The sequence below is a fragment of the Aplidium turbinatum genome, chromosome 6 (genome assembly GCF_918807975.1).
Source record: "Aplidium turbinatum chromosome 6, kaAplTurb1.1, whole genome shotgun sequence".
Classification (NCBI taxonomy): domain Eukaryota; kingdom Metazoa; phylum Chordata; class Ascidiacea; order Aplousobranchia; family Polyclinidae; genus Aplidium; species Aplidium turbinatum.
The window spans coordinates 24,345,420-24,361,984 of NC_137477.1; the positions used below are offsets into that span (position 1 = coordinate 24,345,420).

General features: G+C 37.3%; 1 protein-coding gene across 2 annotated transcripts; it reads right to left on the reverse strand.

Moving 5' to 3' along the window:
* Positions 1-2,186: 2,186 nt before the first annotated feature.
* Positions 2,187-16,296, reverse strand: LOC145771532 (nucleosome assembly protein 1-like 1-A). Of its 2 annotated transcripts, none has more exons than XM_082583230.1 (12): positions 16,153-16,296; positions 15,750-15,852; positions 14,555-14,696; positions 13,354-13,482; positions 9,617-9,656; positions 8,826-8,974; positions 8,195-8,334; positions 6,968-7,113; positions 6,233-6,255; positions 5,120-5,269; positions 3,865-3,927; positions 2,187-2,597 (listed from the first exon to the last, which is right to left on the reverse strand). In XM_082583230.1, the coding sequence occupies exons 1-12, from the start codon at positions 16,241-16,243 to the stop codon at positions 2,553-2,555; spliced, it is 1,221 nt and encodes a 406-aa protein (XP_082439356.1). In that variant the 5' UTR covers positions 16,244-16,296; the 3' UTR covers positions 2,187-2,552. The 2 variants fall into 2 exon arrangements, with proteins under 2 accessions (XP_082439356.1, XP_082439355.1); XM_082583229.1 differs by having other exon boundaries at positions 2,187-2,600.
* Between the last annotated feature and the right edge of the window lie 269 nt (positions 16,297-16,565).

Consider the following 16,565-nt stretch of genomic DNA (forward strand, 5'->3'; position numbering starts at 1 on the left):
CTACCATGATAAAAATCGGTTTAGGATTGAATGATAAAACTATATCTGCGAAAAACGTGAAATAACTGTCCCGAGTCAATTAATAGGGACAAGGGTGTAAGGGTCCAGTTAAGTTCACAGCATCAAAGCCATTTTGTCTTTATTTAAGATAAAAGCTATTTTACAATCTCTCGCAAACTCCGCCATGTTGGCTGAGTCTCCTACAAGGCAGCAGTTGTGAGCTGAACATATGGCAGTTGAGCAAGTGACAACTGAGCTACCGGTAGCAATATTTCAGCAAGTGGCTGAAGCTGATAAATTAGACCTACTGAATTTATCGCCTAAAAAGAGGACACGTTTCGCCAGCAAGTAGAATTTTACGCTTGAAGACTCTTTTACATGTTTTAGATCACCACAGTAGGCCTACGAAGCAAAAGCTAACAAAAAAAGCAAGAAAAGAGATTGACTAAAAGTTTAACTTATTTTTTCTCATTTCTAGTGCTTCCTTAAACAAATGATTTTATATTTTGAAAAGTCAGGAAAAAGTGAAAAAAATACCTAATTTTTAAATAGTTCTAAGTCAGACAGCAATGATCGCTAAAATGTTACAAATCAGGCACGACCTCCAGGTAGCCAAGCCTTAACTTTTTTCAACATGGAACGGTCAGCCTTAACGAAATTGTTAAATTATTTTCAAGAAATATGATTAAAACAGTAGGCTGCACACAACCGTTAAGATGCTAAAAACGGCGTGAACTATAAAGCTGTTCCTTTCCTTGCAAAGCTGTAGGCCTATCCATGCCACGATTTCTTTTGCTGTAGGTTAAGTGTTATGCACATTGCACTTTTTAGACATTTGTTTCAAGTAACAAACGAGCTAAACTCAGTTGGTAATCAACAACATCTACAAGCGTTGTATCAATATAAAACGTATGAAGATAAAAGAATAATTTATTGTGAAAGTGTGAGCATGGCCTTTAAAATGTCGTTTAATATCTTAGTGAACCAGGCAATGAACGTTCAACAACAGTTTCATAAAATGCGCCAATTTTTTGTAGGCTAGAATTTATAAATCAGCATGTTACGTTGGTATACAAAATGTTTAGAAAACAAATAGCCAACAAGCCGTCGCTGAAACATCATCAAGCAATATAATCCCGTTGAAAATATAAGCATGAAAACCCAAACTGTCAAAAAAGAGGACATTTGGAGCATTTTTTAGTGTCTTCGGAAGACAATTCATTTTTCTTGAAAAAAGAGGACGTATGGTAGCTCTATGACAAATAATGAAACTGAGCAAGCCGAAACGTCACAAGTCAGTTTAACAAGCGAATGACCATGCAAGTAAATCTCATTTGCTGACTTGGCAGTAGCTAAAACGTAGCCTACTTGCCGAGTGGTCGGACAACCTGTAAGCTAGCATTTTTTGCTGATGCGGTGATGTACTTCTTCTGTAATTAGAGATTGGTTTCTTTTGCTTGGCATTTTTCTGTTTTGCAATACGCTCTACACTACAGTCGCGACAACGTCCAGGTTAACGCAACTTAATGCAGAGCCAGCTTTAACATTTAATAGGTCAAGCATCCGACAACGCGTCAGGTTTGTTTCTTTTACTCTCACGCCTTTTTACAAGTTTGATAACATCGTAAATAGAAGAACGTCTTGTAGTGAAAAGTGCTACAATTGTCACTATAACAAAATGCTTTAGGAAATCACAAAAATGTGTGAGCTTAGCCGAGTTCGATAAGCTACACGTGAACTCGATTGTACGGGACCGTATGTAAAAGATAGGAATTTTGCTAGGATAATCAAACGTGTTGATATAACTTTACTGTGATCTAACACCAGTAGCCAGCATTGAAAGTCAAAGTTACAATCTTGATATTTTGAGCAAGGGAACGTTCAAATATTACGTAACGCCTTCGAGGGGGAGGGGGGGGTTTATGCAAAGCGTTACGTTAGCGTCACATCGGGGGGGAGGGGGTTCAAGCAAAACGTTACGTAACGCTTTCGAGTACGGAATGGTAGTTTTTTGTGCTGAATTCGTAGTGAAAAAGCGTTACATGGGGGAGGGGGGGATTAAAAAAAGCGTTACGTTGGCGTTACATGGGGGAGGGGGGGGTCAAAAATTCGGAAAAAAAGCGTTACGTAATATTTGAACGTTCCCCAAGGCTTTCCAAAACAAGAAATCACCCACGAATTCAACGCAACAGTTCAACAAAAACTTTTATTCACAACAGGCAAGAAAATGAGCTATGAATTAAATATGGAACAAACTGTCTGTTTCAATCCGATTTCTACCAACAAAGGAATTTTGAATTTAGGTAAAGCAAAATTTCACATAGACTACAACAAAAACCAACTCGCAACCCAACAAACGAACAATTTTGAAATGAAAACCAGTCGAGGCAACTTCAACTTCTTGTAGCCTCCAACGCTGATGACGATCAGTATCGTGAGAAACAAGGCGAACGACTTCATGCTTGATGGAGCCAGCGCATCGGGGAAAGCTTTCGCCATGCAACACTATCAAGCTCAGCATGGATGGTGGTCAAGTCGCAATATCACACATTTCATTGCTGCTTGCATTCTTGAGGTGTCTCTTTTGACTTCGGATCCTTCTGTCATAACACAAGTGAACACCAATTAAATAATTCAAGGTAATAAAGTAAACAGCAACGTTAACATACGGCTCTCGTTCGCGAGTTTTTTTTTATAGTGAAAACTCAATCGCTTTTCCTACCCGACGTCGATCCCCACCCTCCGGGAATGTCCCTCGCAAGACTTGCGTGGGTCCGGCTTAACCGCCTACGAACCGGCGTCGGTCGCTTTCGTTCAGACATGTGCAATTGTGCAGATGGGGCCTGGCTCCCTCACCGGGATGCGAGTGTGGTGCCACAGACCAGACAGTAGACCATGTCGTCCATGACTGCCCAATCCATCAACCACCACATGGAACGCTTGGACTGAAGGCGCTGGATGATGAGACTGTCGAGTGGCTGATGACCTCATGCCCTAACATATAGTCCGGAAGAAAGCTCATACGACGAAGAAGAATCGCTGAAATCTCAGTTTTTATACTTATAGTCATGTGGGGGTATGAACAAAAATTATATCAATCTTGCAAACTCATAAATTTATTCCGAAAATCGTCAACATGACCTAATGCTGTTTAGTTAAATATCAGTAGCTGCGCAATAATGTTGGTCGATGGAAATACTCCAAGCAAGAAATATTGCTAACAGAGGCAAATTGGCCTCATGAAACTGTTTGATTGTTCACAAACGTCAGGTTAAAAATCAATGCTCTGCAGCATGAACTGAAAATGAAATGTTGAACACCCAAACTTTTCAGTATTCAATGAAATGTTGAGTGCAAAATTGAAAGTGATTACAGAATATTATACGTGAGGAGAACAACATGTCGCCAGGCGGCACTTGATGTTTGCTGACGTAGTCGAGTTGTACTTATACAAATTTGTATCATTCTTACCACTGGGGCAAAACTGACAATACTTTTACAGTTGCCACTGAAAAGGTTAGCCATTCAGGCCTTCTTAATAATTTGGTAATTGGTATCCTTCCTTATTGTTGCAATGCGGTTTGTAACAAAACATGGTTGTCGTAGCCATCTCTACAGAGCAACTAGCTAAAAATCATGGCTTCAATTATAGTAACCTATCGTACAAAAAAGATGGCATCATCGTTTGACAAAAAAAAAACGCAGATTTGTTAGACTTTCAACTAAATCTGTTAATTTTACATAAACCAAATACTGTATATCTTAAGAAACATGCAGTCATTGCCTTACAAAGATAACTGCAGATTTTTTTAGGTGTTCAATCTAATCGGTCAATTTTACACACGTCAAATACAACTTGCATACCTCTGGGTCAAAATCGGAATAGTTTCCTCCTTCTGAATCATCAGAATCTCCAGCATTATTGAACTATTAGAAAACAAACAACGATTTTATGCTGTGTTGAACTGACACGCTCTTAAATTTAGGAAATATATTGGAGAGACGACAATTGGAGATACGCTTTCCTTGAAAAACGTACAGTTGTAAAAACAGATTCTGAGATTATGGTACAAAGTCAGTTGTGACTTCGTTGTTGTTGAACGCTGATTTTAGTAAAAATTGATCGTTGAAAGTTGTTACTAACTTGAAACTACAGTAATCAAAAACAAACGGTTCGTTGCCACCATTATAGGCTACAGTACCAGGGCTTCCGAAAATGAGTGTTACAAAACTTTCACGACTAACAACTTCCACTAGGTCACATTACAACAAATTGTGTGCAAGAGCAAGACGTTTCTCAACAAGCCATCCATAGTCTATTCGGGTTCGCAACAACGTGAGAAGTGACCAATGAGCGAGTACGCCTACTCGTGACGTAACTTCAGGCGCGTGGCAGAGGAAAAGCATATTTTCATTCACCTGCCATTATTTAAACGCAAAAATAGCCAAAGGAGGTTGGACTTCCACACTTAATTTAATAGACAAACTGTTTGCCCGGGAAGGAAAAGCCTCTAGAGTCGTAGCCTTCCTGTTCTTCTGTGACGCAAATCAAGATTAGAACAAGTGACTTGAATGCACAAAGCAGCCGGAGTTGTATTTGTCAGACATTCAGTTCAATTTTTACAAGTAAACATGCTCATTGTGGACTTTAGATGGTGATGTAAGTTCAGAGTAAAATGTGTTCGAACTTCGATTAGTGCAATAGGAGTGTTCGAACTCAGTTAAAATCACAATTCCAGCGTTTGTTTGTACCCGAAACCAAAATAAACGCACCGTATTCTTAAAACTCAAAAAGCATCGTGGCATTCAAAGAGCCAGCAGTTAGCCACTTAATGCAGTCTTAGTGCTTTAGTTGCAAGTCCTGAAAATCGTTGTCGCAACCGACAAAACCTTGGCTAGCATTGCTGTCGATAGTATTTGTGACGATCACGACAGGAATGACATGAAAGTGATTTCACGTTAACAAACATGTCAGTAAATGAAAATTTTTTTAACTGGTAACAAATTTAAAAATACACTAAGTGACATGGGTATTGGATTGGGTATGTTGGCGAAGGAATTTTAGCACAGAAGAATTTTCTCACAAATGGTAGCAACAATGAAAGCTTTCTTCACTTACCTCTTCATCCTCGTCGTCCTCATCATCTTCATCAAAATCATCATCTCCAGCTTCCCCGGTAAAATAGAGCACGGCTCTGGGAATGATTCTCTCCCTGATCATGTGTCCGATTTCAAAATCGCTCGTCAATAGCGCTTCTGTATCAGGATCCTGCCACAGAATGACGAAGAAAATAAATTTCTTTTAGTTCGTAACATGTTTAGATGTGAAGAACGTGGCGACGAAGGCAACGTTGCTATCACGTTGGCGCAACGACTCCATGATTCACCCAGCAAGCGAATCAATCACTTTATGCATTGATTTGCTGGCTGGGCAGTGGCTTCAACCTCACTGCTATCTGGTCAAATGCAGAACATGATGCAACCGAAAACGCGCAGACGATCACATAAACACGACAATTCCCAATTAACCCTTGTGTTCTTTCAACCTGGTGTCCGAAGATAGTAGATATAACTCATACTGCTGATGAAAATTGAGCAAACAAACAAAAGCTGTTCGTTTTTTCAAAACTATTTTGTCTCAAAAAGAAAGCCCTCAAAGCTCACCGCTGGCTTCATCCGTAACATTTTTTTATCAAAGAAATAAAAATGGATGTTATGTTCTCTGCGTGCATGAAGACAGAAAAAAAAAACAATTGACATTTTGTCAGCTTGCTTTTAGTACGCAAGACACTACCACAAAGACAGGAAGCTATTAAATTGATAGTGGTACGGTATATATTGTTTCAATAACCCTTTGCAGCAAAATGATAGATTTCAATGACTAAAAATCTGAAATATTTTATGGACAATTAACAGGTAACGCCGGCTGCACAGACCAGTGGTGAAACTCTGGGTGAGAGTGATGGTACGGCGTTCGAAAAGGTGCCAGTTCAAGAACGCGAGGCTGTCTTCATCGCAATAATCAAGCAATAATTCAATTTGCTACAAAAATACTAAATTCGCCTTCGGTAAGCTGTGTCTGGTCGGAAAACCACCGAAGCACAGTGGGTTTTCTTCATCTAACAGTACCCTTCTAACTTCAGTCACTTCGTCGTTATGTGCAATTTGCTGTTGCATTTAAGTTTCACATTAGCATAAAGCAGAGCATACTGAGTTATTAAAAATGTCTCACCAATTCCTCTTCGTCGTCAGTAACTGAAACATAAAAAGGCTGAATGAATAACAGGTTGCTGCGTTTAGAATGATAAATTGGGACAGTACGAAACTCAATCTGCTTGAGATTCATCTGCCATGTTAAAAAAAATATTTTGAACGCTCTTTTAATGAGACTTGTAACAATACACTTTTCAAGAAACCAGCCAAGTTAGTTTTTAAAAAAAATATAATAATAATAGGCTGAAGTTTTGCACTTTGTAGCTTGAAACGAATTGCGAAACTTATGTCATTAAATATGTCAGTCTAAGAACCGACCCTTCTCGTGTAGGTGGAAAATCAGGTTTCTTATCCTGCAATGTGCTCGAATTGTGGTATGCACTATGCAGTAAAACCATCCCCATAAAAATAACATTGTTGTTGGTAAGAGATGATTAATACATTTCCGAATATTTTGTTATCGCTGTTCATATTAATCTTCGACGGTGACGCCAACGCCTTTTCATCAAGATAGTTAGCTTTATTGTTGGCGTGAAACTAATAAGGTTGCAGTCTTTCTCGCTGTTTCATATTGCGAGAAGATATCCCATTAACGTAAGCGTGGCTCAACATGACATCTCCCTTGACGACAAATTTGCTGTCTTGGTCAATACAACTGCTTTGAAATTACAGCTAAAAGCTAAGACGTTGAACTCTACAGAAAAACATTGAAAATTCCATGTGATCTCAAACTAATAACAAAGATTGGTCTTACCTTCAGGAGGGCTGAAGAAGTTAAAGAAGGAATCATTGGCCACTTGCTTGGTAACTGTCCGTACAGTGCCGCTACCTTTGTGCTTCTGCTTTTTCTTGATTGTTTTAACTGTCACGTTCTTTCCTTTCACCCAATCGATTTTGCACCTAAGATAAACAAAGTAACATCTTCCGTAAGGAATATTACGTTAGGGAATGCATTGGATCAGATCACACTGGAAACTATGGAGCAAGAGATCGAGAATCCCATTACAGTTGCGACTAAGATTGTACAACGCGTACTGCATCCCAATTATGATCTACAACTGTAATAGCTGGTCTGTTACCAAAGCAAGTCTTGAAAGATTGGATGCCTGTCATCGAAGACATTTACGTGTCATAACTGGTCATACTTGGCCAAACAGTCTTATCTCGAACAAAAATCTCTACAAAATATGCAACAGTGAACCATTGTCTTGCAAGATCTCCACCATGAGATGGAACATGTTTGGACACATTCTGAGACTTCACCAGGACTCACCTCCTCAGAAAGCCCTTGAATTTGCAATAATTGGCAGCAAAAAGTACCAAGGCCGAACCGGACGTCACCGTACCAATTTATTACAACTGCTGAGATCTGACATCAGAAAAGCTGGCCTGGGATCCTTGCTCAGCACACCACATCTCCATCGATTGCAAAACATCGCAAAGGACAAAACAGAATGGAGATCCTATCAACCTTGTTGAAAGACTGATCGAAGCCAGCGGATGCCAAACGATTTGGCTACACTGGCGGCGGAGACAGTTACAATAATAATAATAATAATGCATTGGACTCGGTGCATTTTTGTTTTCATCCACATCATCTCTTGCTCAGGGTTCGTGAGGGCTCCGTGGGTAGAACCAGAGCGTAAAGCAGTTGGCCTCCAGAAAGAAGGAGTTTTTGCTTCATTTATGGTGATTGGTGACGTTCACAGTTTCGAGATCGGTAGCCGCCATGCCCGTTGCCAATCCACCAGCAGTGCATAGCACTTGTGTGCGTTTTTTGATTGTTGTTTTTTTCAGTTACATTTTAAATCACAGCTCACACATCAAGGTATCTATATCTGCAGATGTTGAATCAGTGTAAAAAGACTGATTTGCTGGCTGGGTCGATCCTAAAAGCACTAAAATAAACAATGAAACACATTAAGTTCGAGCCGATGCTCTAATTCACATACAGCATGACGGGGTTCTAGCAATAACTTACCCAGTGCAATCAATAATTTCGGGTCCTTCAAAAGCAAAAGGTTCCTTTTCGTCAGGTTGAGATTGAAGTCCATAATGTTTCGTTAAAATTTTATTCGTGAAGTAGGGATTGGGTGCAAAAACAAATTGAAGTGTAAAATCCTAAAGACACAAAAAAAGATTAGATGAAATAACCCGACATGGTTGGGACTTTGCGAAGTCCCGGTTAGAAAGCACTAGAATTATACATACCCGTGATGTCAACTAAATCTTTTTGTTCATTGAGCAACATGAGAATGATAGAATCCGAGTAAACACATATGCAACTGACAAAATCAGTCAGTCTAGATAAATCTAAAGTTTGCAGACGTTGAATCATTGCAAAAAGACGAGACTGTCATTTAAGTAAAAAGAAGAAAAGTGTCGACGAAGAAACACTGGAAGGAAAGTGTTGATAAATAATTCAAAACGTTTTGCCAATTTTAAGACACTGTGATCTCATTCTCAAGCAATTTTTCAAGTTGAAATTTGCATTTAAGTGACAAAAGCAACTTTCCAGACAAGAAACTGAGTCCTTTCTACATTGAATCCAAGGCTACAGACATTGAATTAATGTAAAAAGGAACTGGTTTCGTTGACAGGCTTGGCCTTACGAGAGGTTCTCCAGGGAGCGAAAATGTGACTTTGATGTCCTGAAGTTTTTCCAAAATAGGTTCGTCATGTTCTTGAAGCATTTCTTGAAGAAGTGGAACGTTTTTGAATATCGTCAACCAAAACTCTGGGATCCCTTTGACGCTTTCGCCTAATATAGAAACAATGGCTATATTCATTGTTTGTTTGTACAAGCCCACACATATCCTACATTCGTAAGTCTGTCCATGGACTTCTATATAGTAGAATCTGGACTGGAAACGCAGTGGACCCCAGTAGGCCAAACAGTTGGTACAACAGTTGGCAAACAGTGGGCCAACAGGGTTAGTTACTTGGCTGTTGGCCCACTGTTGGCCAACTGTTGTACCAACTGTTTGGCCTACTGTTGTCCACTGCGTTTCCAGTCCAGATTCTACTATTTAGAAGTCCATGGTCTGTCACTTCAAAAAGTGCCTAACACAGCAGTTTTGACTGCACAGACATCTGACCACGGCACACTTAAACAAACGAGTTACTTGGACAGTCAAAGCTAAAACAGCGTCGCTTTGAGTTAACAATTCCCCCTTGGTTGACGAGTAAGTTTGCAGTGTGTCGAATGGACGCGAGGTAGCAAGGTAGGCTACAATTTATACGTTACGTACAAGTTGCCCAGTGGCAAAACTTGCTCATTCTACTAAGCTGAGTCATCAAAAAAGCACGAAAACTATCCAACGTACAGCAGCCTATCTTCACCATTGAGCACTGGTTTAATTTAGTCTTTATATCTCTTATTAGCACATAACAATCAAAGCACCTTCATTATCTCCAACTTTGGTGGCTGTTGCCATCTTATCCTGAAATACAAAGGTTTAAGTTCAGGTTTTCGTAAGAACTTCATCACATACGTGGTTTCACGGCATCCTTGGAACCTCAACTTTCGTGAAAGGCTGAATACATATTGTTAATGATATCGTGTTTTCTCTACAGTAAACAGCTATGTTATTCTTTCAAAACGATGACATGTACAGAACATCTGATAGCATTAAAAATAAAGTCATGGATTATTTCAATTACAGAAATAAAAAAGCAGTGCCACTGTCACTGAAAATAACTTTGGATGGTGTCTGTGTCTGAGAAAAGGTCTTGAAATAAATTATTAATTTTAAATCCAACAAGATCTTGATCATGTCATTCAAATTTAACTCTAACTCAACAGGAGAGATTGGAAATTTTCATGGCAAACAAAAAGAACACTATGTTGCATGTATTTAGAGCTATTGCTATTTAATCACTGACATGCATTTTTCAACCTCAACTTTTTTTTCAAAAATCAGGCTAATGCAGCTAATTTGGAGCTGCTGATTTAGAATCTGGTGCCTTTTTTATTTTATTACATCAATGTCACACATGATACATCGGTGTCGCATCGGTAAGCAATACCCATATGTCGCACAGATGTACAACAAACTTGACCTCACAAAAATTCGGTTTGCACAGAATTGTGACTCATGTTTATATTTTGATAATCGCAGAAAAAAAAATTGAAAGAAGACGATAGCAATACAACCAGCAAAATCGTATTTATAAAAACACAGCAGTTAACTACCAAGGGATGTCTACTTCGTTGAAAATGCACAGGTTTTCTCTCAAGTGAAAGTAGTTGTGGAAGAGAAAATGTGTAATTTCGTCAATTCGAAAATCCAACTGTCAACAGTTCTATGATTTGAGGTCCAATCAAATGCCTGGCAGCTTAGCGTCAGATGAAACTGAAAACTTTCATAAGCACCTAAACGTTTCCTTGATCTTGTCCATACCTTTCAAAAGTTTTGCGAGAGTAACATCAAGATGAAGTCTTCATATTTTTACCATTTCAGAATAGCTTTCCAAGTGTAGCAGAGACAACAAAAACAGAGAAATTTGGTATAGCTACCTTAAGCAACTGTCAGAAGAGCTAAACTTTTAAATCAGCACGTGTCAACCGGCTGTACGAATAGCGTTTTGTTATTGGCAACATTTCTATATTTACATTTGTTTTGTAAAATTTGAGAAGGCGCAAAAAGTACTGATGGAACAAATTACTTCATTGTACACGAACATAACTTTCATGCTTATGTTCAACAATCTATGAGACAACCTTCAATCTTCTGCTGAATAAGATATCGCCCATGTTTCAATTTCAATCCAAGCCTGAACTTTTTTTCAAAAAAATCTGTAAATGCTTCTACATGAGGCGGTACCACGTAAAAGCTGTGCTATTTCAAAGCGCTTCTCCGCCCTTTTAATCTTACAGCTAAAAGTCGGACAGCTTCTTTTGAAAAATTGAATTCTGTTATTAAATCATTTCTAATGTTTTTGAAAACAGCTTGGGAGAATCATTGTATATTATATATTTTTTTTCGAACAACGCTCTGCATCTCCGCTGAATGATTCGGCACCATGTGATGCAAAACAGGCATCATTGCGGAATTTAAATTACAATTGTTGATTATGAATTTCTTCTGTTAAACCCACTGGTGTTCAACACAAAATAATAACAGTCATTCTGATGGTTATCTTGCTTTCCCTATACTATGGGAGTGCCAAAAGGAAAGCTCGAGTTTTTTTGTATGACATACGCAGCTTTAATGTGCAGTTGTGCACGACATGCCTACAACATGGGGCAAAGTTTTTATTCTGGTAGCAAGTTTATTAATCAATGCCAATTTTTGAACAAATGAGACAAAACTTCTGTACATGCAGAAAAACAAGTTTGAGTCGTTGATACCGAGGCTACTTGTTTAGATCAAATGGCCCGTTTCGGCGAGTGCCCTATTCGGCGAGAGCTCTTTTCGGCAAGTTCCCTATTTGGTGATTTTTTGAATTTTATTTTTAAATATTGGGTACCGTAGCCTAATTATCATTGTCGTTTTAGGGTTGGGGATAGGGTCTTATTTCAACGTTTAGCGACGTTAAAACGATGTAAAAGCGGCAATGATAATTAGGCTACGGTACCCAATAATTTCAAAAAATCGCCGAATAGGGCTCTCGCCGAAAAGGGCTCTCGCCGAATAGGGCACTCGCCGAATAGTAGCAGACCCTGTTTAGATGAGACTTGTTGTTTCAAAATTCAATCAAAAGCTTTAATAACATTAACTGCAAAACCAAGTCGAGGATCATTGACAGTGATGTTACGACAAAGTAGGCTAATAAACTAAGATAATGACCATGACGCGACAACACGGCATGTCTCTGGAGACAAATTTGTAAATTAAAAAAATTTTGACTTCATCTTTGTAATTAGCATGAAAAAATTGCCTTGAAAGCCAGAAAAAAAAATTATGTCGACCGGACGACCGCTGTTATATATCAATATTGTTTGTCGTATCCACGCTTACGCCCGGTGATTGAAGATTTAGATTAAGTGAGAAGATTTAGACGAAAGGCAAGAAAGCCAATCTTCCTGACCACCTTCAGGCATGCTCTTGAGCGGTGTCGAACCGGCGCCCTTTCGAACGTCGTTCTAGGGCTCTCACCACTCGGCAATGCAGCCGACCAATGTATCAATCAAGTGGATGGACAATTGGACATGAAAGTTTTCATAAAGTAACCATAAGTTATTGAGTATAGAATATAGAATTTATAAAAATAATGTTCACTTGGCATCTATCATATAACCTTGATCGTCTTTCTGTTGCTAAGACGTTGAAAATAGGGCCTTCTAAAACTATAGAGAATCGAAATTTTACCTGTTTATAACGTTTCATCATTCAATGAAATAGTGCTCATCTTCAGTCAATTAAGGCTAAGAATGACTGCCTGCTTTGTGCACAAACGTGAAAATAAAAAACTGAAGAAAAATAAACACGGCTGGCTCGTCTATCGCGTGTGTGCACCTAGCTAACAAATTCCGTCATCTTTACATCTTCAGAAGATAAATCAATGTAAAACTGAACGGATTTACTAGCTAGGTTAGGTAATCAACAGGGAAGACCGATTTTGAAACTAAAGAAAGCGACCAGTCTTCATCTTGTTGCATCAATCTTTCAATGGAACTGTGTTTACTATCGGAAGCAGGAAGTCTATTGTTCAGTTTAAGTGTTTCCTACAACAGTCTTCATGGATCCTTGGTGAAAAGACTAGTTGGTCTGATCACGACTATGATTGGGTATTGGCTTCAAGAAAAAAATTTATATCCCTCTTGTGATGTAACTTTATTGTACCATAAAATGTATTTGAAGGGCACTTTGAAATAAAGCAGGGTTCATGATCTTTAAAAAAAATTGAAAAAGATTACTGACATTTTGCTAATCATTAGTCCATAATAATAAGAGAATAGCATAAGTTCCAAAACACAGAATAATTTTGAAGATCAACAGAAAACAAAAATATTCATTTATCAATCTCTTGCTCGATAAAGAAAAAAAGTGAAATGTATTATTAGCTTCCATCAGCATTCAGCAAGATTACCTTTGTAAAATTCTAAAAACATAAACGATATACAAAACAAAAAAGAAATATGCAAAAGTATTTTTTACAAACAAGGTAAAACCATTAAGGGCTTTTTGGACTTACAGCAAGATCATCAACATCTCCCTTGTCATCTTCTTCATCCTTTTTTTCTTCATTTCCATCCTCTTCTTCACTTTCCCACTCACATTCTTCATCTTTGGGTTCATACTTTCCAGTTACAATGGACTTCCTCTGAAAGTTAAGACATTTTAAGATTTAAAAATTGAACATACCGACAACCAAGGAATAGTTGTGGTTATCATAAGCCCTGGTCGAAAAGCTGCACTGAGTGCACATTACTCCCAGTTTATTCATAAGGATTAAGCAATTTCCAACATACGGTAACTTGAATAATTCAAAGATGCTCTACAAAACATTTTGTCTGCAGTTTAGTGGAAATGATCTCCGGTTTTGAGTTTTAGGAACAATTTAGCTTACACCCCACAATGGCCAGTGAACACCAAACAGTTTGTTTCTTGCCTTTTTTATACATCAAGGAGGTATTGGCTGCCAACCTATTACTCAGAATGCCATATTGAGCAAAAACTGTGTCTGTTCATATGCATGCTTTTTGTGTGATACTTCAGTGACTATCACACTGAAATAGCACTTGCGGTTTTGAGAGGTCACTTGTAAACAGGTTGTATCGAGGTCGTCCCCATTTTGTCAAAGCAGTACTGCAAATACCTTGCTTAAGGGTTAAAGGTATGACAATTATAAAAGTGCCAGCTTCTTAGTCCTTATCTGTGACTGTTGTGCTCCAAACAGGTGGTGACTATACTAAATTACAGATTAGCAAAATAATCATCTATATTAGCAAAATATCGACAATTAATTTTAACAAAACTGACCAAACAGGCTAAAACTTTTTTATAACACAATGTTTTTGTACAGCTTTTTTTTACAAAATGTAAAAAAATAACAACAATTCAAGTTGTTGCACATGTCTTTACAAACTAAATTAACCATTACCACAAGAACTAACCCCTTTAAAACCAAGTTTACAACAGATCATTTTCAATTAGCCTAAGATTTTTGGACTTTTAAGCAAATTTCTACCACTTTCCGGTAATTAATATCTAATTCTATATATTGAATCTGTTTCTTATCTTTTCACTACACTCATAACTAAACAAATTTCAGCAAAACTTTTAGTTGGTTAATAAAACATTTGTCTTAATTTCGGTTTGGTAGGCTATATATATGTTCGTTTTTATATGCCACACTGTGAAAATCCTTTTAAATTTTTAAATAGTTTTATTACTTTTTCAAATAAAGGTTGGTACAAAGCATTATACTTTCTTTCCAACTCATGGACTTCTTCATAAAACTTGGCTTCAATTTTCATTGATTCCACTTGCAAATTTTTAAGTGCATGAACTCTTCTTTTGACGGATTTTGGCAAACTATAAAATAGACAAAAGGTAAGTTGATAAACATATTATATTCCAACTAAAAACAATGAAAACTATTAATACTACAAAAAGTGCTCAATGCTAAGCAAAAAGACAAAGCCGAGCGAATTAAATCAAATATAGTTGTTACTATCTGAAGCCTTTACAAATTGTTTCACCTAACGGATCATCAGAAGGTCTTATTCAAATAGAATAGATTCTATTTGATTATTCAAATAGATTCTATTTGAATAAGACCTTCTGATGATCTGTTAGGTGAAACAATTTGTAAAGGCTTCAGATAGTAATAACTATATTTGATTTATATTCCAACTATGTGCAATTGTGCAATGCATTGCACAACTACTTATGGATCACTACCAATAAACAAATAGGAAGTGGCTATTTTTCCACACTTGATTCCATGGTTACAATCAGGTGTTGCCAGAGTTAGGATCAAAGTTAGGAAGGGTTAGAGTTAGGAATAAGATTAGGGTTTTGATCTTTGCCCAGGACTAAAAAAATTTCCAAAATACAAGTTTTTGTTTTCAACGGCTTTAAACTTCTCAAATTAGGGCAGAATTCCTTATCTGGCAACACTATTGAGGCTATTATTATACTATATATATAGTGTAAATATAGCCACAGCCAAACAAATATTAAACAAAAGGTCAAGATGCAACTTCCATCTTACCCAACAGAAATGCAATTTCATAATCTGCATTTCATGTTCACTCTTCACATAACTTCTCAATCTCTTGAACTAGTTCATACATTTGTAATTGCGTTAAACAATACTTTTAAAAAATATATTCTATTCATTTGTACTAACAGAGTTATGAGATTAATGTTTGTATACATAAATATTGAAAAGTTTGGGTGTTTATCAGGATAGTTATCGCTTCTAGCACTAGTTTCACTTTCATCAGATGAACGCTGCAAGTAGTGCTAGAATAGAAATGATAATGTTAGTATGGTATTCACATGGAAATGTCCAAAGAAACTTATTCAAGTTTTAAGTGATCAAATTATCCTCTGAAATTGAAATTAAACTATGCTACTTACTTAGCTATGTAATCAGGTGGCACTCCAACAATATTGTCTAATCGTTGCTGTAAAGCAGCTAGTACTTGAGGATTTTGCATCATTTCTGATGATATCTGGCTGGCTGAAAAACATTTTAGTAAGACAAGTACTTCTAATGAAAAAGCTTTAATTTAAACCAAAGCACTGCAACATTACTGCTAAACTTGTAGGCTATGTACGGCTGCTCCTACATTTTTCTTATTGCATAAAAAATCACTTAAAAACTTTGTGTTAAAGAACTACTGTAATGCACGAATTTTAATTATGGCAGTCGCATATCACTAAAAATTCTACGTCCTTAAATAAGTAAACAAAGAAAAGAACTAAGAAGATGTGCACATGCTACAGTACATGATTGCATTAATGCCAAAACACAAACTACCTGATGGGCAAGCATTCACATCCTCTGTAGTCTCTAACTTTTCTTCTTTCACTGTTGAAATATTTGTATCAGCATCCCCTGCACTGGACATGCTTATGAAATGTTTATGCAATTAATAATAGAATATAAAACTAGAAACTGTATTGCCTTTGAATGAGTACATTTTATTAACAACTGAATAGAATATTTGACCACAATCAATTTAGTTCAATTTTTTTGTTAAAAAATTTATATTTTTTAAAGAAGTTTTTAATTGCTTTTCTTTAGTAAAGATAGATGTCGGTCCGATAGTAATAGCTAAGTTCCCGGCAGCCATCGCCACCAAGAAATCATTAAATGTCTCAAAAAACGGATGCAACCTAATTCGTACCCTGAACAGTTCGTACCCTCAGTTCGTACCCTGAAAAGATTGA